The sequence below is a fragment of the Excalfactoria chinensis genome, chromosome 1, assembly GCF_039878825.1.
Source record: "Excalfactoria chinensis isolate bCotChi1 chromosome 1, bCotChi1.hap2, whole genome shotgun sequence".
Taxonomy (NCBI): Eukaryota; Metazoa; Chordata; class Aves; order Galliformes; family Phasianidae; genus Excalfactoria; species Excalfactoria chinensis.
In genome coordinates, this window is record NC_092825.1 from 169,727,434 (window position 1) to 169,752,275 (window position 24,842).

At 38.2% G+C, this 24,842-nt stretch overlaps 1 protein-coding gene across 9 annotated transcripts in view; it reads right to left on the reverse strand.

Moving 5' to 3' along the window:
* The window catches only part of GRIA4 (glutamate ionotropic receptor AMPA type subunit 4), a 213,909-nt gene that overhangs the window by 61,538 nt on the left and 127,529 nt on the right, over nucleotides 1–24,842 (reverse strand). For all 9 annotated transcript variants that reach the window (XR_011902624.1, XM_072326689.1, XM_072326690.1 and 6 more), the window contains exons 5-9: nucleotides 11,730–11,783; nucleotides 9,599–9,757; nucleotides 7,635–7,802; nucleotides 6,168–6,272; nucleotides 1,309–1,419 (exon numbers count right to left, since the gene is read on the reverse strand). Coding sequence is in view for 8 of the 9 variants with exons in the window: in XM_072326689.1 (XP_072182790.1) it covers nucleotides 1,309–1,419; nucleotides 6,168–6,272; nucleotides 7,635–7,802; nucleotides 9,599–9,757; nucleotides 11,730–11,783 (597 nt within the window). In the remaining variant the exon portion in view is untranslated. The remainder of the gene's footprint in view (nucleotides 1–1,308; nucleotides 1,420–6,167; nucleotides 6,273–7,634; nucleotides 7,803–9,598; nucleotides 9,758–11,729; nucleotides 11,784–24,842) is intronic.

Below are 24,842 nucleotides of genomic sequence, written 5' to 3' on the forward strand. Positions count from 1 at the left end.
AAGAGGAGGACTGCACTGAAGTATTTTTTTTTTTTTTTTTCCATAACCAAATCTTTTTCAGGAAAAAGATACATATTATTTTAAATGTTCCATGCAAATTTAAAAAAAAAAATAAAAAATACACAATTTGGTTAGGATTTACAGACTGAATTCCTGCACAGAAGCAGGTTGGTTGGTTTGCATCCTTGAATGATATTCTTCAACAGGATATTTTTAAAATTATACTTAATGTATAAATGCTGATACACACTGCTGGAAATGTGGCAACTAATTGAATTTTGAGTAAGAAAATATACTGACATTTTCCACTGGAGTATTTTAAACTCTGTATTGAATTAGAAAATTGTTGCTTAACAATACATACAGAATGTTTCTTCCCACTTGAGACATAGCTTATCCTAAAGGGTTAAAATATCTTGTCTAAATGAAACAGGTGAAAAGGGCAGTGAACTGAGATGTAAAGTCTTGGATATGGTCAGATAAAGGTCAGCCTTTGCCAGTTGGCTTTTATACACATCAGCTCAAAAGGGCATTTCTGACTTCTGAATCAAAAAATACAGAATTAGAAGAAAAAAATGGTTCTGAAAAACTACGTTTTAAAAATGCAAATGAATGAAACAATTGCATTCTTCTTGGTCTGCAACCACAAAAACACTAATTACATACCTAACACTGAGAAATCTCTTATTTAGATTTCATTAAAATGGTAAATTGTATTGACATGCTAAATAAATATATTTAGAAATATGTTAAAATGCATCTACTAAATTCATAGTTTCATTTACAATTGCAAGTAGATAAAACAGTTCTGATTGGCTGACTGAACCATAGTACTTAGAATTTTAGCTCTTACTAACATCATCTTTGACATTATAATGTGTCGACAAAAGGGACACTGACATTATAAGACATCTGTTCAATTATGTCAGTTAGAGATTTTAGGTTTTTCTCTTCTTCCAGTTTCTTGTGAGTCAACATTTATCAATCAGAGGTTGAAAGAATTCATGTATATTTTTGAGAATTATTTCAGTAAAAAATGGAAACTATTGTATACCGAAATAAAATTACTTCAACTTATTTTTAAAAACCTGACATCAAGTAGATCTTTATTTTAAATGCATATAAAAGATCCTCTAAATAAACATAACAGTCAAGATAATTAAGATATATGACTTTCACCCTCCCAGTAACCCAGGAACTGGAAGACTAAACAACACTATAAGTAAAAAGGAGGTTGTATCATATAGCAGTATGAGCATTTAAAAAAAAAAAAATAATAAAAAAAAATACTGATTAAAAACACCTTACCAAAATTGTAGTGACAACTACAGTTCTGTTCTCCATGGCTGAAGTGTCATTTCCAAGAGTAGGTTCATGTTGAATCAGAACTAATTTATCCATGTCATTCCAGTAACCAACCTGCAAAATAAAAAGTATATAATTTACAGCAGGTAAGTTTACACTTGGAGAAATTGCAGACACAATTATTACACTAGAAACAGTGTGATGCAATGATAATTTTGTACCAAAGAAGTGCTGCCATAGATGGGTGCAAAGTAGTATCCACACAGCACTTTGAGTATACTTACCATCTTGCAATGCTGTTGCAGTCAGACCTGGAATTGGTGCCTCAGCAGATCCTGACTGACCTGTGAAACTTCTAACAGGGGCACAAACTGAACCACACCTGTAGTATTCCACATCCTTCCTTGGGCCATAAATGAGAGAGATATGAGAGTTCTTGCTCTCTGCTAGAAAGTTTTCATTCATTAATCCCCCACAACTTCTGGTCTCTGGAGCAGTGAAAGATGTCCAGACTGCAACTTTGCAATGCAATAGCTAAGTTTAATTCCTTTCTCCATTGTGGGTCTTCCATAACCTCCAGTCCAGGACCTTAAAAAGCTTGTTCCATTGGCACTGACCTTTGGTATCTACATTACAAGTCCCTCTGTTATTTTTTTTTAATACTCGGGAGAGAGATGAGCACTGTAAAGCAGCTCATGAATGATATGGCTCTCTTCTAGAAAAGTACTTCATAGAATGAAGAACTTCATATTTGCCTTTCCCTACTCACTCCAAAGTACTACAAGCATGACCACAGTATGAAAGTCTCTCTGTTAAGTCTGCTGCTGTGGTGAAACAAATCAGTTTTAGGCTTCTTGGCCACAGCCCTTCCCAGAGCAGTCTTTGGGCAAAATAATTGCCTCCGTTCACTGCTGGTGCTGAAATACTGAGGAGCCAGGTTTAAATCATCCATAGAAGGAACAAATAAATAAATAAATAAATAAATAAATAAATAAATAAATAAATAAATAAAAGGTGGAATGCCTGGAATCAGAAGCTCTCCCTTTACGTACTGACAGTTTTTTTTTTTGCAGTGCTGCTGCTGGGCACAAGACATGAGTCAGCATTACCTGCTGTAAGAGCAGATGGGACCATGGCAGCCTGAAAAAGGGAGATTTTCTTCCAAACTTTTATTTACACGCTTGGGGGTTATACGGTAAAAGAAGCACTTGGAGACTTGGCAGTGACTCTTCCTTCCTGCCTGCCTTTATTAACTGGGAGTTAATGAGAGCAAGAGGTGGGAGAAAGGAACTCCTTGTCTATCTCACTAGAAGAGGAAAGGGAATTTTAGAGGAAAATGGGGCCTGGATAGAGTTTTAGTGTAACTGTGTTTGCCAAAGAACAGTCTGTGCCTTGGATAAGATTTCAGTGTGAAGCAAACTGGCTGGACAATCAGATTGATTATGAAGCAAATATTATTTTTAACTTTTTTTTTTTTCAGAGCTCAGAATAACACTTATCTTCATGTAGGATTGTGCACCAATGAAATGTGGTAATTGTCTTGTTCAGAACAATGCAGTGATGCAGTAGATAACTCTAGAAGTGCAGGGGAGTGTTTTTTGGTTCTTGAGTTCACATGCATTACTGAATACTACATGTTCTTAAACTACTCATTATGTTTAATATTCCATTCAATTCCTTTTATTAAATTAATTTTTTGAGAGGAAAGTCACCTTAGCAGTCCCTAGAGTTATATTCAGGCACACTCATCACAGCAGTGAATAGGCATTTGTGAGAATGACAAATATATAAAGTAACAGAGTATAGGTGAATGAGTGAGTATGAGCCAATATTTTATTTTCAATTAGTGAAGTGAATAGGCACAAACTCTTCCAATGCACAACTTTTGTTACTTCTGGTTGACACATTCTTTTTCCCTTCACTATAACATACAAGCCTTGATTTATGTGTCTACATCTTACAGAAGCTTCAGATTTGCTGATACAGTGGAGAAGCAGGTTGGTTTCCTAGTAGGATGCACTGCTAACAAATATTCTCTTTCATTCAGACAATCACAGATTCAAAAGTAAAATTGATAACTGAAAATTTCAAGTTGCTGTCAAGAACTGTGACTGACTTGAGGCAGAATAAGTACACTGAAACGTGGCAGTTTGGGAAGCTCGTTATAACAGTGAGTGATAGTTTTTCATTGTGCAAGTGCTCACTGCTGGGAAGTTCAGAAGGAAAGTAGGAAATGAATGATGCATTGTGTTGTAAAAGTAAGTACCGTAGCAAAAAGCAGACAGAAATAAAGGAGCTTTCTGAGGAATGGCAGGTATTTTTAAAGGAATTTCAGCCTGTGTGCAGAGGTGTGCGTTTCCTTGTGTGTACCTCAAACCTGCACTAAATCAACTCTGGAACTGGATTACTAACACATATATAAGATATATATGACAAATGTATGAGAATATAGGTTTACAGTAACTCTGAGAGCACTAAAATACATTATGTTTACCTATAAAATCTCAAGTCCTAGGAGGAAAAACTCCTCAAAGGAAAGAACTGAATTCAGCTATTATATAAGTAAATCCAATTCAATATGGACTTCCATTAGATTTTTTAGCAGTTTTGTCTACTTATGGAAAGGCTGAATTTATCACTCAATAATCAGTACTGCAAAAATATCTGCCTCAAAGTATACTTGTCAAAACTGTTTGGCTTTTGAATGAGCAATGTCATTTCTGAAGGCCTGTGCACCTTATATCAACCACTGAGGTGTTCCTGCTGAAGTTCACAAGTCACTAATGGCAACAGAAAACTCTAAGTTTTTGATAATTTCCATTTTGATCGACTAAGTTCAAACTCAGGATCCAAATCTTAGACATATGTGTGAATATATATATATATAAACTTTGTTTATTTGTTCTGTTTTGTTTTTTAATCTTGACACTATTGTTTTGCAGATGAGAAACTTCTATAGAATGCTGCATAAATGAAATCAACAGGAGCATGGGTTATTGTCTCTCATTTGACAACACTGTATGGAAATCTGCTTCTCACTAGCTGTGCAGTTTTGTAATGCTCCATTCACAACCTTAAAGCTGTAGACAGCTAATGTCACTCTTCTAAAGATTAGAGGCATGTGCTATTCTAACTGGAAAGACTAGTTCTAAAAAGATTGCTGGATGATTCATTAATCATGTTATTTAGGATGTGAGAAGAAGACATTAAAGGTGAAGGCCTCTTAGTTCAATTAAGTACAGTCATTTCTCACATAATATATAGGATTTGTCAGGTTGGATGGAGCACAAAATTGGTTCAATGATCACATATAAAATTCCAAACAATACATAAGAAATAAATTCTTGTGAGGAGCCAGACCTGTCAGAGCTGTTATGGCTGTTTATAACAAAGACAGGTAATGGTTTGAAAGTGGCATAGAGACAAAGGGAAAGCATGTCTGAATAGATAAGAAAAGCACCTTGGGATACTAGCACAGCACAGACATAACTCCTCTTTTTGTTATCACCTTTCCCCTCAAATCACAGGCAAAAAGAGAGGATGGGGACATCCCTGCAGTGGTGCAAGTCAATGGCACCATTACCAAAATGGATGAGAATTGTTGAAAAGAGAACAATAAACCAATTGGGGCAGTTAGTTTTCCACTAAGTAAGCTCCCTAATGAGTTACCTAAGTTGTGAACTAATCAACTACACCTTTTCTACCTAGATTTACCTATGGTACCACTGGGTATTGGGGGTGGAGAGGTTGTACCTCACTCACCACTTGCCTTGGATGCATCCCAGCTACTTGTACATCCTCCTGGCTGTTGGCAGCATGGCTCACAGCCAGGCAGGAAACAAGGTCAGACATTCTCTGTCAGAAGACACAGGGCTTCTCAAGGCAGATTCACCTTTCCCAGTGTATTTCTTACCCATATTTCATACATTCAAAAGTCAACTTCACTAATATACCTGATATGCAGAGACACTCTTTGCTGCTTTGGTCTACAGCTCCGTATTCTGTCAGTAAGTGCATCCTAATGTGTGATTCCAGTACGGACACACAGTTTAATGCTTTAACTCCTCATCACTGCAGCTTATCCTTGGCAATAAACTGTTTACCTGGGAAAATATTTACCAGGCTTGTCACATACGGATGGACAGTGGAAGACTATTTAATCATATTCTTATTGCCTCACTCCTACTCAAGAAACCATGATTCTGTTCACCTCCAGCTTCTCACTTTCTCTTCTTCTGATGTCCTAGGAAACAAAACAGGCCATAGTGCCTCCAAAGGAAATAAATCCATTGAGGTTTAGTCTATTTGCTGATCTATATTTGTTTTATACTATGATAAACTGAATTATTCAAGCACAAAATAGGAAGAGCTAACAAAACATAAGGCTTATCTCTTCAGAATGACTGGGCTGAGTGATGGTCTATGTGCATTCAAACATAGCTGATGGGACTTATACTATTAGCCTGCCTTATAAACTGACTGACATCTCACCTCTCTAAGATGCACACTTGTTTCTGTACTCCACAGTTTTTTCATGGAACAATAACATCTAGTAGAAAATAGACTTTCTGCTTACACCTGACACAGTTGGTATATAAACCTTTTTAAATGATCCAATTTATTTTAACTCTTTAGTCATCATAAATTAATTTATCAAAGAATCACAGAGTCACAGATTCAAAGAAACACAGAATCACAGAATGGTTTTTGTTTGGAAGGGATCTCAAAGATCACCTATTTCCAATCCCCCTGCCACAGCAGGGTTGTCAATTAGTCAACTAGATCAAGCACTAGACTGGGTTACTCAGGAGTCCATATCCCATTTACAAGGTATAAAGTTAACAAACACTGTAAGCACATACCTTCCGAGGACCTGTGTTCTTCAGTTCAAAGACATCCATAGTGTAGTTGACTCTGCGACCATAGTGGTCAAATTGAACGTTTCCTGTCAATCCTTGTATTCGAACCTAAAAATGGAAGAAAAACTATAATGAAGATCCAGACTTACATTCTTTATTTCAAATGTCACAGAGTAGTGAAAAATATCTTTTTACCTCACGCTCTAGTGGATTAAATGTATAAAATGAATACATGCTGCTTTTTAAGGTAACCTTGCCAGCAACCTTGCCAGCAAAGCAATTCACTATCACAGAGGATAGGTGAGATGCACAAGGCCTGAAAGAAATGCCTTCAAAACCTCACAGTGAAGTAGGACAGATGTAAAGCCACAAGGCTGGCTGGGGCAGTTTTCTACCACCTGTCTCAGAGTTGAAACCAAAACATGATTTTTTCTTCCAGCTCTGTACTGCTCTACTGGAGGATACCCAGACCGTGAACCTCATTCCAAAGGAATCACGTCCATATTGCTGCTGGCTCTAATTGTGTCAGGATCCAGCCATGCAAGCATTTTTGGCCAGACTTTGAGGCTCAAGCTGTCCAACCTAACACAGAAGCCTGATTTCATGTTTCTCACAATTATTACAGATCTGTGCATCTGCAGAGACTATGCAAAGCAGATAAAATGCTTTACTTCTCCTCCTACCAGAATGTGGATTTAAACCACTTACTATTTCCCTTTGACCATTTGTGTCTGTGCTGATTTTTCTCCAGGACTGAAACATGGGCTTGCAGGCATAGAGCTTCCAGCTCTGTCAGCAGTCACTTCTCAGCATCTTCTCCTTATCAGAACCTGCTCATTTGCAATGATTTAAATTCAACTGCAAGATTTTTATTTTTCTTACTGTCCCATCCAAAGAAAAGGCTAAATGATCTTGACAGAGACCTGGAACTTTCTTGGCATCTATATTCATCAGGAATTCAGAATCCTGACATCAGTGAACAATGGCTCTGGGTTATATCTTTTTAATGAAAAAAAAAAAAAAAAAAAGCAAACAAAAAACCAAACGTATACTACCTATGATACTACCTATGTGATTTCCCTGGAAGAAATCTGCATTTATTTGAAATGACAGAAGAATATTTGAAAGGCTATATTTGATAGAAAAATCTGTTTCAGACGCAGACGCTATCTGCACAGTCAGGTAATATGCAAAGAGCAACAGATGAGCTCAACATCTCAGTAACACAAGTCCCAAATATCTAGTAAGACTAGAACTACTGGAAGTTTTCTATAGCTGTAATTCCCCTCTGCATTCATTTCAAATTCTAAACCAAGATGTTATCAAGACAGCCCCAGGTGAATCAAACTAGCAATTGATAAATAAATTTCCCCTCTCCCATCGGTACCCTCGAATATAGTGTAATCATATTCAATATTCAAAAGATTCACTAGAATATTCAAAGATCACTAGAATAAAGTCCACCCTCACCTGTTTCAGTGTCCTCTCCATATCAATTCCTTGACCCCATGGGGCAGCAGGATTAGCAAGACAATCACCAGCATTTCCTCTTCTTGAAATATCTATTTTCTGCCTTCTAAGATTGCGGAAAGTTTCAGCCATCACAAGTACTCCGTCATATGTTAATGCGGATGTATACTAAATGGATGGATAAACACAGTGCCTTACAGTTGGTACACCTTGCAAAATTCAGCTGTCTCACTTCTTTCTATCTTGATGCATTATACATCAGTTTCTACACTTTCATTAAGAGAAAACTCCTCAAAATCAAAAGCAATTTTGTCTAAGGGATGAAATCAGGACTGAGAAGTACATTTCACTACTTCCAGCTTTTAGACTATGTTTTGTAAGGGAAGAACAATCTACCTCTGAAGAATAATCAGAAGAAACAAATATTAAATTGAAGACATAAATTTCTCAAACTTTTTAAATAGTTGTCTTACTCCTTAGGGAATGGTTTCACGCATCCAGCCAAAGAATAAAAGAATAAAAGAAATAGTAACTGAAAAAGATAACATGCAAAAATAAATGAGCAGAAATCCAAGTTGCTGGATTTGTTAATAATTATCAAGAGTATGTTCTTCCTGTTGGAAAACTTGTGTCAGCCCTGTGAATAACACACAGTACTGAGCAATACTGAAGAATAAAAGGGGCTTGGCAGGTCATCAAAGGTACTGTGTGTTTCTATACAAACTATGATAACTATTTTAGATTGTGAACATGTTTAAATGTGTAGAGTATGTCTTCAGCAGATTTTAGCTAGGAGCATATAAACGAAGGGGCATTTTTGCACCATGGTCTTCTGATGAATTTCCTGCACCAGGAGAATTGGGTCATAACCCCAGGGCTGATAATGAAATTCCCTTTAGATGCCAAAATGTCAGTTGTTAAAGGCTAATTTCCTTCCTGTCCTCCTCCTTGCATATCATATGCCTGCTGGGACACATTTAACTTTATAATCTTGAATTTTGGTTAAACATAAGTGAATTATGTGTGATACTGTTTAATCATGTCTACTTCTTAGGAGGAGGCATTACAGTTCCATTCATCGGAAATAAGTCCTATGGGCTAAATTGTTCCACTCAATGGTACTGTGGATCTCTGCACTCCGTAGACTACAGCATCCTTGTGTTTTTTTCCCCTCCATAAAACAAATTTCTTAAATATTTACCAAGTAATGTAGATATCCTTTGTATTACCCATCTTAATGCATTCTATAGGCTTTGTCACTCATTGCTCATCCAGCCACAGAATGGTTGATTGCATATCTTTTCAAAGCATAGAACAGCCACAACTGGGTCTGACATGTATTCGTACATATATAAATCAGTGCTGTTTTGATGAATTCGTATTTATAACTGTGCTTTGATTTACCTGACAAGAAAATTATAGGTGATGGAAATATTTTGTTATCCATCTGTGAAGAATTAGGATAGAGGAACACTAGGATGTAATTGCACTGTAAGAATGTGCCTGAAAATGATTATTACACCAGGTTTCAAGACAGAAATAATTTCAAAGGAAATTCCAAATGAAAATTTAAAGGTACTAAATTTATATCTCATACACAGAAGAATTCAGCTGTCAGTAAAGCTCTGCACTCTAAGTGAATCTAGATAATTAGATTAATTCATGTAAAATAGGTTGAAATTAAGTTGTCAGTTAAGTGTTTGACCTTTAGTTCCTGTCAGTAAAGAGGTGATTTGTAGACTAACTGACAAAAAACATTAGAGTACATCAGTGAAATGTGTTGCAGTCTGTGTTTCTATCATACAATCACAAGGGCAAAACATAATTAGTTGCCAGCAATAGTAGGATAAACTGCCTTATCTTCTGTATAAATATTATGGCCTTTACTCATTTATTTATCAGTGTTAATGAGAAATTGGAACACCTGAGTGATATCTTTCATAGTGTTTTGTATTCATCAATACCTTTGGTGGGGTCTCAGATCCTGGGTATTCTCTCTGGTCCAGCTTCTTCCAGCGCTGCATCAATTTAGTTACCATTGGGGTACTGAAATCTACTAGCTGAAATCCCGTCACATTAGCTCCTCCATGCATAAACCTCTCCAGAGAAATATCTTTGAATCCCTAGAAAATCAATTAAAAATTTTTTTTTGCCCTTATACATCACTGCAAGTCCAATCTGTTCTAGGTCAGTAAGGCAGTATAAAGAAGGGCAACAGCAGGTTTCCATTAGCAGCTAAGACTTAAAACCAGAGAATAATATCAAACCTCTCTTCATAGCTTCCATTTGCATTATAAGGAATGAAGCAAAACCAGAAAACAAAATTCTCACATTATTGCTAGAGTAGTCTCAAGAGCTCAGTAACACATTGCTGGGAATGGCAGTCAGTTTAGTTCTAGAAGGAGTGCATTTGGAGAAACAGATGAAAAGTGCCTACAGAATATTAAAACCTAGCATCAATTTCAACTGAAGTTGGTAGATTTTAATGAGCATGGTTCTCGTGCTTGGTCCGTTACATCCACACTTCTTTTATGTTTACAAAGTGAACAGCATTATTGTATAAATATATTTATTCAAGGACTTGTTGTTTAGGCTGAAGTTTTTTGGTAACAAAAGTTATGAGTTAATATAATGGACATTAGAATGCAGAGAGAGCACATGAGTGTCTCACTGTTATACAAGAAAAAAGTAAAGCATAGTGTCAGAATGAAACTTCTGTGAAATGTGGTGATAGCTCTCAGATCTAAATCTACCTAAAATCTAGAGTCACCCCCAACATGGAAGAACAAAAAATAAAGTACATATACTCCCTGACTTACTGGTTTTAAAGCTCATTTGTCTCAAAGGCACACAGACAAATCTTTCAGTGGAATTTGCCTTTAGAGATGCAAGTGAACTTCTAGAGACTGCATAATGCAAACTGTTAAAGTAGGAAAATAACATTTTGTTTTGTTTTGTTTTGTTTTTTTTTTTTTTTTTTAAATTCATCTGATTGGCATTTAACAGTAGAAAATGAAGTCTATTATCATATAACTTAAGGAAAGATTTCATAAAAAATAATTATGGGCCACTCACCAAATACTCCACATTAAAACAAAAACAAACAAACAAACAAAAAGAAAAACAAAACCAAAAACAAAACAACAAAGCAAAAAAGCCCCATAACAATGTCTAAGACAGAGATTTGATTCATTTCCTAAAGGAGACTGACAGTGAATAAGAGAAGCAGCACATCAGGAAGTCATAATACTCACGTTATTGAATAGTGGATAGATAGGAGCATGCATCCATGCTGAAGTTCTGAGTGTCTCCACTGTATATCCTAATGTTTACACCAACCACTTTGCATGAGAAAGGTTACTTGGGGAATTATAAATTTGGTATGATAAAAATCTAATTTGTAAGACCCTAAGGGGATAGACTTCTCTCATTTCAAAAGCCTGAGGTCTTAAAAATAATCTAAAGTGATCTTAAGGTACGGGTATACCAAAACACAGTAACATATTTCATGTCAGCTAAAATTCCTCGGGGGAAGAATAAAAAGAAAACAATTGGAAGTATGCATTAGATTCTGCCCTACATTCACTGTGCTTGACCAGGAAGATATTTCAACTTGAAAAATAAGTTATTTTAACAACAAAATATCACATTTGCTCTTCATTTGCCTTATAAACAGTACTCGTGTGAACGTGCTGGTTAGACTTAGAGTGAAAATACTGAAATAGTGATTTGCTCTCACCAGAGAATGAATATTCCCCATAAAACGTAGGAAAGTTACTCCAGCAATTGTTATGCTACTAATATTAAAAAGATGTGTCAATATTGGTAGTGTCGTTCTGTAAAGGCATCTAACTCAGCTACAAGAAACACACAGCAGTCCATTAGTACATTGATTTTGATAAGATTTAAAAGGATAACATTTTATCTTTCTTTCTTGTTCTTGGCCGAACAACAGAACCACGTTTTTTTTACAAGTTCTAAAGAATATGTAACCACATATGAGTGACAAAAGGCAGATGAAATTCTGAGAACTCCAAAGCAAAACTGAGTGTTTCACTTACCAAGCAGAGGTATAATTCTAGAAAAAGATCTTACCAGGTTGGCAACAATGTAGTGGTATCCTTTAACATGCTTTCCCACACTCACAATCTATAGGAGAGAAATAAGAAAGAAAAAAAGAAAAAAAAAAAAAAAAAAAAAAAAAAAAAGACAAAAAGAAAGAAAAAAAGAAAAAAAGAAAAAAGAAAAAAAAAAAAGAAAAAGAATCAACAAAACTACCATACAGTGTTTTCACAGCTATATAGATATAAATCCTGAAGCATTTAACCTTCACAATATAGCACTGATGGTCTTACTCCAGCAAAGTAGCTATAACTTTCCAGGTGTTTAATCATGGGAAAAAAAAAAGTTAAAATTAAAGTGGATAAAGTAATGAACTGGTAATCTGAGTGCCTTCTATATGATTGAAAGTATTAGTGTAGTACACTATTTCACCAAGTACAGCAATTACCTGCGGGAAACAAATTCAGAAGCAGGAGGTCACACATTAGCTACAAAGCCTACCTGCTAATGTACCTTTTCATTTCAAATGAGTGCAGCATTTATGAATCAAACTGGATTTTCACCTCTTGGGATCAAAGCTGTTTGCCCTTGAGGTGGTCAAGTACTCTAAGTTTATTCACTTCTCAGTAATAAACTGAAGATTCAAGAGTGGGAATGAGCAAGAAGAGGCAGCTAGATTTGCATCTGTGAAAGACCCTTATCAACAGCTGTGAGAGGCTTCTGGTGACACAAGAGGCAAGCAGGACAAAACAGCACTTGGTCCTAAGGGGAAGCCATACATGTTTGAGCCTACAGACAACATCTAATGTCAAGTGATGCAGAGGGGGAAACACTTCTAATGAGCTATGGTCTTGATACAGCAAGCTCAACAACAGGAATTAGACAAAACAAGCGTCAACCCATGAGTTGTACCAATATTATTGCCATTTCTATGACAGCATGCCTATTTCATGTGCTGAAAATAAAAAATGGGGAGTGCAAATCTTCTCAGTAGGAAATTGCAATAATAAGATTGGTTAGACTTTAAAAGTGTTTTTACTAAATAAACTTGTAGTAATACCTGTAATACCGTGTCATTTGTGTTTAAGGCCAGCACAGAGCCCTTTAACGCTTATTTTCAGTTATACTAACTGGTTTACCATTCACTTTAAGAAAGTCTATTTGTAGTCAGATATATCACAGAATCACAGGATCACAAAAATCGGAAAAGATCTCTAAGATCAAGTCCAACTGTCACCCTATCACCACCATGACCACTCACAGAATCATAAATTCTTAGTTTATTCTCCTCACGCACTCATCCCCACTATATATTTTTATCTTCTTTTCAAATGAATAAGTAAGATATAAGTAAATGTTTGCCATGTGCTGACAATTGAAAATAATTAATATCATTATTTTAAAGTAATAAAGTGAATATGCAATTTGTTACCATTTGTTAGTATTAGAAATCAAATATCTTCCCCCTAGCCCCTCCCGTATACAATGAATTCACATCCTTCATAGTACAAGGAGAGACCTGAATGACTTCAATGGAAATTTGATCCCCAAGATCAGTAATTCTTTTACATACATACTCCTTCCACTGTCTGGTAATGACAATATTTGCCCCCCTGCTAAAGGGAAAATAATAGAGATTAAACCCCCACAATTTGAACACATACAGCGTCACAGTTTCAGTATAAGAGGATGTGATTTAAAATGAATGTGACAGGATAACCATGGCCCAGATCCTCACCTTGGGAAATCACTGCAACTCCCTTTGAGCTCCTGGGACCTGATGCAGTTTTGGCTTAGTGATTTGTTCCTTGGTGTGGTTTAGTAACACAAATTATGACAATCATTGCAAAATATTGGTCAAATTAAACAAGCACAAGATAAACCTACATCTGTTGAGATATATCAGCTATATATCAGCTATATTTCTTCACTAAACCATGTCCTTCAACACAACATCCAAACGTTCCTTGAACACCTCCAGGGCTGGTGACTCCACCACCTTCTTGGGCAGTCCATTCCAGTGCCTGATCACTCTTTCAGAGAAGTAGTATTTCCTAACATCCATCCTGAATTTCCCCTGGAGCATCTTGAAGCCATTCTCTCTCGTCCTATCACCAGTTACATGAGAAAAGAGGCTGACCCTCAGCTCACTAAAACCTCCCTTCAGGTAGTTATAGAGAGCAATGAGGTCTCCCCTGAGCCTCCTCTTCTCCAGACTGAACATTCCCAGATCCTTCAGCCTCTCCTCATACGGCCTGTGCTCCAGACCCCTCACCAGCTTTGTAGCCCTCCTTTGAACACATTCCAGGACCTCAATGTCTTTCTTGCAGTGAGGGACCCAAACCTGGACAGAGTACTCAAGGTGCGGTCTCACCAGTGCTGAGTACAGGGGGACAATCACAGCCCTGTTCCTTCTGGCAACACTGTTTCTGATGCAAGCCAGGATGCCATTGGCCTTCTTGGCCACCTGGGCACAGTGCTGGCTTGTGTTCAGCCGAGCATCAATCAATTTCCACAATATTTATGAAAAAAAGAAAAGATTTTTGCAAGCATATTCTCTCAAAGCTTGTCTCTAAAGGTAGGTAAAAAAGGTTCATATCTACATATCATCTAGTTGTCTGTGCTTCCTTTTAAGTTGGTAGAAAGAAAAGGCACTATGAGGAAATGATTCATCTTATTCTAAAGTACACGTCTAAAATTAATTAGACAGCTTGTGCCCTGAAAGTGCTTATTTTTCTCTGCTGACTACAAGAAGAGTTGATGATGATTAGATCTGATGTAGGCACCTACATTTTATATCCCTAGTGTTAACTGAGATGAATTTCACCCTAAGAATGTTGATCACACAGACAGAGAAAAGAAATGATGCTATATGCTTGCATTTTCAACCAAGATTAAACACAGTTTTGACTATTATCACTCATGATTTAGGGAAAAAGTGCCTGTTTAGTGAAAATAGCTTTCACCTTTATCTCTTGAATACTTAAAGTATTAGTAGCACATGAGTACTGGTGAGTCAGGAAAGAGTATTGTTTTTCTTTTGGTAGAGCTGAGGCGTAAGGTAAAAAAAACACAGACATGTACTCTGAAAAAGGGGACTGAGATTTTAGTACATTTGGTATCTTCCAGAAATCTTTTGCTATAGAAATTCTTTAAGTCTGGGACACCTTAAAACACCACATGCCATCTTCTACATTCAAAAATTTGGCCAAAACACCAACCTCAATAACAATGCAGTGAAAGGTCAGAGTTGTGCTGTCTGTCATCTCTGTGACAGCAAGCAGCAAACTCCAGAATGTAAGGGCTTGTGCTTGGGAGCCATCCTTTCCAAGCATGGTTCAGGGATTTACTCTGCATTGTTTCTAACCTGTTCCCTAAACACAAACTGCAATGGATGCTAGTTGACATCTAGGGCACATCTTCTGATCTGGCATCACCCAAAAGAAATGATCATGTTTAGAGACCACAGGACACCCTTGATGTGAAATACCACAAATACATGGCCACAATCAGGAGATCCTTTCCAAAAAGCACATTCCTGAATCAAATGAAGATGCTGCATGTGCCTGTGGGCGCTACTCTCCTACAGAAGTCACAGCCCCCTGTGGTAGCCTTGCCAGGGAGCAGCCCTGGTGCAGCCCGAATCCAGCCGGCACAGAGCCTGGGAGATCCAAGGACCAGTCATGAACTTTATGAGTAATATAATAATATAATAACCTCAGACAACAAAACTGCTGGTATGGCATGTAAGGGAGGACCCTGTGCACACCCTCTGGATACTTTGGTTAAAAAAATGAGCTGGTTCTGACAATCAGAGCAAAAGGGGCCAGAGCCATTCCTGCCCCTCATATACTGCTTCTTCACTTCAATCTTTTAGTATTTACTATTGCTCTATGCTCCCAGTCTGGCTTCTTCTTAACAGCACATACAGAGATACTACACCTGGTTTTCATTTTGTTGAGAATTCAAGTTGACCTCAGTTTCCTCCAGAGAGATTTGGGAAGAAAGTGTTGGGAAAGGTGAACTGACTTATGACTTCTGTGGGGAAGGATAAGAGCAGGGGAAAGCAGGTGCTGTACTGACTTTGGGGCACACACGTGCTGTAATTTAGGGAGCTCTTTTAAACTTGTATGTACAACTGAAGATATTATTAAGTAAGCAACACTTCTGAAGAAGAATGAATAAGGAGCCACAATTTACTGCCCAAATTATTGTTAGTATGAAAGACAACAAAAGTCAAAGTATTAACTACTACTCACACTATTAGTGAGTATTTTGTGTCAGTAAATGTGGCAACAGCGAATCAAGCAAAAAGAAACACTGAGGACATGGACTATCAGTGCCGTATAAGAACCTAACACATTTTTTTTCCCCCAAAGATCATTTTGTGTGAGTGTCTTTAAGTCCACAAAAAGATAAACTTAGAAAAACTATAAAATCACTCACATTGTTAAATGCATTTGTTTGTAAGAACAGTGAATTGTGAGAACTTATTCTTGTTGATCTAGCATGCCTTATCATAGAAACAGAGAATGGCTCATATTGGAAGGGACCTCAAGGATCATTAAGCTCTAGTCCCCCTGCTGCAGGTAGGGCTGCCAGCCTCTGCATTTAGCACCAGGCTGCCCAGGTCCCCATCCAACCTGGCCTTGAGCACCTCCAGAGATGGTGCATCCAAAACCCCTCTGGGCAGCCTCTGCCAGCACCTCATCACTCTCACAGTTAAGAACTTCCCCCAAAATCCAACCTAAATCTCCTCTCCTTCAATTTAAAGCCATTTCCCTTATCCTGCTATTATTCTTATTGTTCTTAACTTATTTTAATGTCAGTAATGTCAAGTGATAATCACAGTAGCTAGAACTGTTGATTTTAAAGTGTGGTAAAAGCAAAGCCAGGGAGATCTGAATGACTTGGAACTTCCTAGCTTAGCCACACAACATTATTCTTTATGTTTAGCTGAACAATAGTCTGGTTTAGGAAACTCTGGAACTATTCCATTATCAAAAAGAAGAATAGGACTAAGTGTCTGCTTTTATTATCTCTCTCTCTTATTTGTTGTTTTTATTCTCTTCAGGACTGGTATGTTCACAAGCTTTGATAAAGCCCTTTACAGACTCACATCAGTGTCTGAGAAGAGAATCAGGCCCTAAGTTAGTTTCTGCCCTTCACTGCCACAGAAATGGATATTGCATAAATCTCATTTTGAAAGAATACTTAACTTCTGTAGGATGAAATCTCTCTCATTATGTTTTTCAACAGATGAAGGTCACGAAAGGTAGTGTGGGAAGAATTTCTTTTCAGTTAAATCTCTTCAAAGGGTGATAGCTGTTCATTACCAGTGGGACTTTAAAAAAGGTTCTCCTCTTTGGAATTGTCTCACAATCCACTTCCTTAAAAGAAGCATACATGCAATAAAATGAAGTCTGTCTAACACAATATAAAATGTCTAGGGACTTGTTAAAGATGGAAGATTGAGACTTGACCTGAAATACTCTAGCAGAAACAGTGATGATATAAACCACAACCGAAATGGGATTTTGTACAATATCTGATGCAAGGATAAATCTTTTACAAAGCTGTAAAAACGCCACTGAAAAACATGCTTAATTTTAAAAGCTATTGCTCTCAAAAGGGCACTATAACTGGGGAGATGGTGGGCAGTTAAAAGCCTAAAATTACCACAGAGGGTAGGGTGTACAAGAAGGTGATGAACAAAGTGGCAATATCTCTCTGCAGTCTATGTGTTTCTTCCTGCAATGTGCAGTGGGTGTGGAGATGGCTGGGTGGCTGAACATCGCTGACACAGTTGGGGATGGGCAGCAAGGGAGAAGCAGGAAGAGTGTGGGGAGAAGGTCACTTTATTAATATCACAAAGCATTTGTATTCATCCTTTGTCTTCTACTGCCTATTTGTTTGTTCATGAAATGAGCTATTTCTTGGGTCCAAACCTCATCAGTTTGTGGTGCATTGACAAAATGTGTTTGTATTACTTTGTGGTGTGGGCCTATTACTGTGTGCAAAATCCCAGCTGCTCTATAGGAAATGAACCTAGGCAGAGAGCCCCTGCTGACTGCAGTGTGAGGAAGAAGCTGGTAGCAGTGCTGGCAGCTGGCTGCCTCAAAGAGCTATCAGGTTACATTGACATCAGTGTTAGAAGCAACTCCATAGACCTCCAGGGGAAAAGCAAACAAATACAGAGGGACAGAAGTGATGAGGAAAAGGCACATTATGGAACTCTCCAAACCTTCTGGATGAAGAAAAGATACACAGATTTCTGCTACTATGGCCCTGAAGCATGCTAACTCCAATGATGCTGCTTCTGGCCCAAATTAATGTGCTGTGCATGCACCAAATTCTTTGGCTGATGATCTACTGTGGGAAGAACTAAGCCTACATTTTGTTCATCTAAACCAAAAGAATGAACAGGAAATGTGGAGACAAGGAGACACTAGGTGAGTTCATGGCACTTTCCACTCAAGGGACAAAGAAATGTTTGCTGTGCAACTAAACATAAAAAAAAAAAAAAAAAAAAAAAAGGAAATCTCTTGATAAACACTTGTACATGTTGAGGTAGTGATCCTCTATGCTTATATACTTCAATCAGAGGAGATTGTAGAGGAACGATTGAGCTCATGTTCTGCTGAATTCATATATCTGATTAATTTCTGCTTCTCCGTAAGCATTCTGCTTCAATTTATTATTCTCAATTAATTGGTCTAGATATCACTTGTAAAAATATCAGTTGCCAGCTTCAGTTACCAGACACACAGAAAATTAAGCTAAGAAACGATGTACTTTTTAAAACTGCAAAAATTACAGCTTTATCAATTTAGAAAGCTTCAGCAATCAAACACTGCTTTTTCAGGTTTAGCATGCCAATGGCAAAATATTGCAATCAGAACAAGAAGCAGTAGAATATATCACTTTCTGTATTTTTCATCGCTTATGCATTCATTTACTTTCATTTTGCCGGTAACAATAATAATCAATCGTTCCAATGGCAGTCTGCTCAATCTTACCCATCAGACAGGTTGGGTTTGGAGTGCTAACACTAACACAATACTTCCTGGCTGCATATATTAAGACTTTATTTAAGGCTGGGGAAGCTGAGGATCAGAGATGGAAAACAATACACTGAAAAACAGAATTACTCAGACAGTTACGAACAGAGTCCAAGACACCATGCATCTATTTCCCTGCCATGGTTGATAATACCGTTACATGCTATTAGTTAGAGTTTATTGGCTTGTAATTTTTACAAGGTTAACAATACAAGTACTTTGCTATGTGACAACTTTACACCTGTGTTTAATTTTTAGTTTTACAAAATACAATGAATGTTCTTTTTATGATTATGTATAAATTCATCTGTACACACGGAAGCATTAAATATGTGCCAGATGCTGCACAGCAGTTTTTACCTCTGTGTTTAAAGGCAAATACTGCCCTGGACAAGCAGAAACACTTCATCTTGCTGATACAGAGTGCTAACAGAGCTGAGAAATCTACTGGGAAATATCCCATTTAGCTCTTATGTGGGAAGGCTGGAAAGAAGAAAAAGACTGGGATCAGCCTGTTGGGCAGTGCAGGAGCCAGGCTGAGTATCTCTGATAGCAAAACTGAATTGCAGTGCAAAATTCAGAAGATGCTGCTGCTTGCAGCGGACACCTAGGAAGACTTTTAACACATGTAGTGTTGAGGTTTGAACTTCGTGAGATGGAGATGGTGGGAGATGATGGAGCTGCTATTGACAGAAGAAAGGAAATTCATTGCTGCTCTCCCAGAAAGGATTTCTTTTCTGAATCAAGTTCAGTACATGTTTACGCACAAATATATATATATATATATTGTTCATATATGTATGTATAGACACAGAAGCTCTGGGAATATGCAGATTAGGAATAACAACATGCTCTTTTAAAAAGGAGTAGGCACAGAAGTCCTAAGCAAATGCACTCATACGTCACATGTACTTTTGCTTTTACTTGGCCATGCTTTGCATGAAGATCATCATGAAGACATGGTTAAATACAATTCCTAGTGAATGATATTTTAGATATAGTCACTTGCAGCAGCATTGAGGTTCATCTGATTACCCTGGTATTCCTGCTCTTGTTTATGCAAGCACAATATAGGCTTGCAAGGTTCAATGGTGATACATAGTTCACCTAGCCATGAGGTATCTTTATCCCTGTGCAAACAGTGGAACAAATACCACATGAGGTCATCTGTGTTGATCTGTGCCCTATTTTTTGTCCAGAACCTTCTCCTGACTGCAATGAGAGCAGGACAGGAAGGATACAAACAGGCTAGGAATAAGCTTTCCAGGAAAAGTCTTGGGAATTCTGCTAAAAGAGAAGGCTCCAGAGGGACTTCATTACAGCCTTTCAGCATTTAAAGAGTGCTTATAAACAAGATGGATACCAATTTTTACGCCATCTGATAATGGCAGGACATAGGGGAACCATTTAGAAAAAAAGGAGATTTAGAAGAAAGGGTTAGATGTTACAGGGAGCTTCTTTCCTCAGGGTTTGGAGAGGCACTCGTACAGGGTTTCCAGACAAGTTGTGTGGATGTCCCATCCCTGGAGGCATTCAAGGCAAGGTTTGATGACACCCTGGGCAGCCTGATTTGGTGGGTGGCATCCCTGAGCACAGCAGGATGGTTGGAATTGGATGGGTTTGAAGGTTTCTTCCAACTGAGCCATTCTATAATTCTGTGGTGTGTTTCTATGAGCCAGTCATGTATTTAACAAAGAAAAGTATCAGCCTCTCAGGAGGCATTGCCAGCAGGTGGAGAGAGATGATCCCTCCCTTCTGCTCAGCCCTGGTGAGATGCATTTGGAGTGCTGTGCCCAGTGCTGGGGTCCCCAGTGCAAGATACACTGACATACTGGAGAGAGTCTGGCAAAGGCCCAGGAAGGAATCTGAGGTCTTGGAGATCCTGATGGAAGAGGAGAGGTTAAGAGAGCTGGGACTGTTCAGCCTGGAAACAAGAAGTCTCAGGGGATTCTTACTAACATGCATTAATGGTGTAGGGTATGGTAGAGGAGTATATAGAGGAGGAATCTCACTCAGAGACAACCAAAAGTATTTCTCATTATAGTTGCTATATGATAATAAGGTGCTAGGGTGTTCTTTCTCTATCCAGACAATAAAATCTGAAAAAGTGCTAAAATTATCCTGGTACACTTAAGTTATGGCAGATTTTTGAGAGTAGGTGGACATGTACTGACTCAGATAGGCCAAAGACGCTGCCTGTCTCACTAATGAATCAAAGCAACAAATCAAAGCAATTATGACCTTGCTCAAAGTGATTCCTTTTCCAGTGCTTAAACAATGCTTTGAGCTGAGCCATTCCAATTGGCACTAATACAGAAACCAAGTGAAATGTTTCTATCAGCACCAAATATCTCTACTATCAACCAGATAATGTGTAGTCCTGTGTGGGGGAGCATGATTAAAGAAGAGAAACATAGTTCTATTGTGAAAACCATAATGGTGTGCCTTGGCATAGCCTCAGGAGGGAAAACTCAAAACCTTTTTTGTGGGCAATCCAAGTAAATCAGACATAAGTACTTGAGGGCAGGCTGAATGCATCTCCTTGAATTTAACAGTGATCCTACCATTCATTTCTAGAAAATATCCCCACATCAGCCTCACTACAAAAACATAAAGATCTGAAAGGAAGACTATATAATGACAAATGCACATGCTGGCTTGTGCACAAATTCTGGAGTCTGAATTTCAGATTCGTTACTGTGTTCCAGAAGAGAAATTTTCCATGAAACAGACCTTAAATACTGAGTGTGGATACAGCTTCTGCATAAATCAAGGCACGTGGAGAGGAAAAAATAAATGAGGAAAAAAAACTAAAATGAACTAAGAAAAATATAAGAAAAGAAATGAAAATGGTAAGATTAAAGTTGCACAAGAACTGAGGAAATGGCAAGGGGCTTCTTTTCTCAGCGGGCAGATGGGAAAGTTGAAGAAGACTCCAAGTTGGATATGTGGGCACCAGATACAGGCAGGAGAACACCCCATGCACTCATTCTTTGGACACAGTGAAAACATCTCCAATTCTTCACTGCTTGAGGTCTACAGCCATGAGAAGTGTGAATGTGTACAGATGTGGGCAGTCACTTGAGACTAAAACTGAAAACCCAAAGCCAGTTTATTTCCCTTCATTAGCACAAATTTAAGGGCAAAATAGTTTGAGGTACCATCTCATTACTGAGATGTAATTACTTTTCCTGAATGTTCTTAAGAATATTTACTTGTATATTGCAAAGTATTACAGTAGAGTCACAACTTAGACTCTCAATTACAGGAGAAGCAGGCAGAAAAAAGTTGAGCTAATTGGAGTCACTGAAGCTTAACCAATTAATAAGTTCTTCTTAATCAGTTCTTGGGTTAGAATCACAGAATTGTAGGGGTTGGAAGGGACCTCCTGGGATCATCATCATCCAAACTTTTGCTAAAGCAGGTTCCCAACAGTAGGTTACACAGGAAAGCATTCAAGTGGGTTTTGGATATCTCCAGAGAAGAAGACTCCAGAGTCTTTATGGGCAGCCTGTTCCAGTGCTCTGTCATCCTCACAGTAAAGTTTTTCCTCATGTATTATGGAACTTCCTATGTTCCAGTTTGTGCCTATTGCCACTTGTTCTGCCACAGGGTGCTGTTGTAAAGAACCTGGCTCTGTCCTCTTGACTCCTGCCTTTATAAGAATTGCTAATATTCCACTTCAGTCTTCCCTTCTTAAGGCTGAAAGCTCCAGGTCTCTCAATCTTTCCTTATAAGGAAGATGCTCCAGGCCCCAAACATCTTGACTCTAGTAGTTTCCTGTCTGTCTTGAACTGAAGATCTGAGAACTGGACACAGTGCTCCAGATGTGGTTTCATCAGGTCAGAGTAGAGGGGAAGGTTCACCCTATTTCTAATGCACCTTGTGATAACATTGGCTTTGTTTGCCGCAAGGGCACACTGCTGGTTTATGTCCAACCTGTTGCTCACCAGGACACCCAGGTCCTTCTCTGCAGAGCAGAAGAAGAGCCTGTGTGATGTAAATAAATCGCAGAAATATTCTGAAGCATCTAGCCTTCAATATAATTAGACCTGGTGTAAATGTATCAGTGGTCTCTGCGAAGAACTCCAGAAGTCCATGTAACAGTACAAAGATTGTACAATCAGTTTTGAAAATTCACCTGCACAGATTTAGAATAGCTAATTTTGTAGGTAAAATTAACCCCATCCAAACTAGACAGTAGACAAATGAATGTGTTTGTATGACTGGCTAAGATACATGAACACTGTAAATTGGGTGTAACTCCTATTCTTGACTATCTCAGTGCAGTTAATGGAAAGAAGACTCCACCAGCTTTCAGGCTTACCCAGCAGAGGCATTAACCAGATTGACAATGTCTGACTCACCCTGCTGTGGACAAGCACCGCTTTTTTATGACTTGACATATATGCACTAAGTGCTTATTTTAGGTAGGTAAAATCCAGACCTCTATGAAGTCAGAGGAGGTCAAAACCTAGTTCCATTAAAATCAATATCCAGTCCAGTTCTGAATGATCTGAACAAAGAGCACAGGATACACTCAAAAAGAACTGAATATGCAGATGCTAATCCAGAAAAAATAAATAAATAAATAAATAAATAAATAAAAACGAATAGTAGCTTAGTAGCTCCAGGAAGGAAATAAAATGCATGTCTGAGACCAGTGAGTTCTGACTGATTATCAAATGACTTTGTTGCTTGTGCAACTGAGTGCATTCTCAGTGCATGCACCTATGTAGAATGGTGAGTATATTCCGAACTCTGGGTAATAAAGCATATTTTTTTCTAATTCACATTTGCATGCGGTGCGAAAGAAATTACATGTGTATAAATCCACGCTCACTTGCTGAGGGGATAAGTATCTTTCTAAATATACTTGAAATGACCCTCAAATGGGTGTTCTGTTTTACTACAACATGGGCTGAATCTGGGGAGATTTTCATCACAACTATAGAAAGCATGTGCTAAAACATAATGGCATGATCGATGCATATTATAGCAATACAGCATCATCTGTTTTTTTCTGGCAACAGTGACAAAAAAAGTCCTTTCCAAATCAGCCATACCAGTAATCCTCAGTTTCTCTGTCTTCCACCTTTATAAGCAAATGTCTTGCATATATGACTACGAGGATTATTTTACGTGCTTTTGTATCACAAATGGCATTTTTTATTTCTGCGACTTCAGAAGCAGATGAATCAGAATCCAGGGTGAGCAGAGTTGTGCAGGTCCTGTCGCCAGCAGATGGCAATCCTGCCTTGCAGGTCCTTCATTGCCAGTGGGCAGTGAACCTGGCACCCCAACTGTGGGATCTCGGAGGAGTGGATAGGTGACCCTAAATTACTCTCCCATTGCTTAACAAAATGCTCCTTTCAAGGAATAATTTTATTCCTTTCTAGTATTTAAGACCTCATTCAAGTGCTGTATAGAGTCAGATCCATACAACTGGAACAGGACAGACAGCTCAATGCAAGCTGTCTGTCTGGAACAGTTTTCTTTACATAACAGCAGCTTTCTGTGAATAACTCATGGAAGAACCTGGACTTCCTTTTCAGTTCAACAGCACCTTTATCCTACTGTTTTCCATGTTTGTACACACCCTGCTAAGGTAATAAAACTATCAGCTTGAATATAAACAATAATAAGTGGAAAACATTTTACAGCTAGAAATACATGGTCTTGTGAACTGCAAGTAATACAGGATTCAAATACGCTCATTTTTTTCCTCAAACACAGTCAGTTTTTCCCCCTTAAGGTACAGAAAGAGGGCACCATGGTGGTTCAACAGCACTGTGCTGCTCTACCAGCCCAAAGACCTGAGCATGGGACACATCAGGCGGGGAGGTGCTGCCCAGAGCTCTTTGCTGGGAAAGGGGCTCAGCCCTCAGACACTGGCTGTTGTGACAAGAATCTTACAGGAAGGCAAACAGAGCAGGCATGTGGGCCTACAGATGTCAGCCCATGAAGAAAACACAAAGGGAAGAGAAGGCAATTTCGTTTCCACTGAGAAAATAAACAAAAAGCAATGCACAGTGTTACCTCATTTGGAATTTCAGTAATGTGCTTACAGCGACATTAAAAGGAG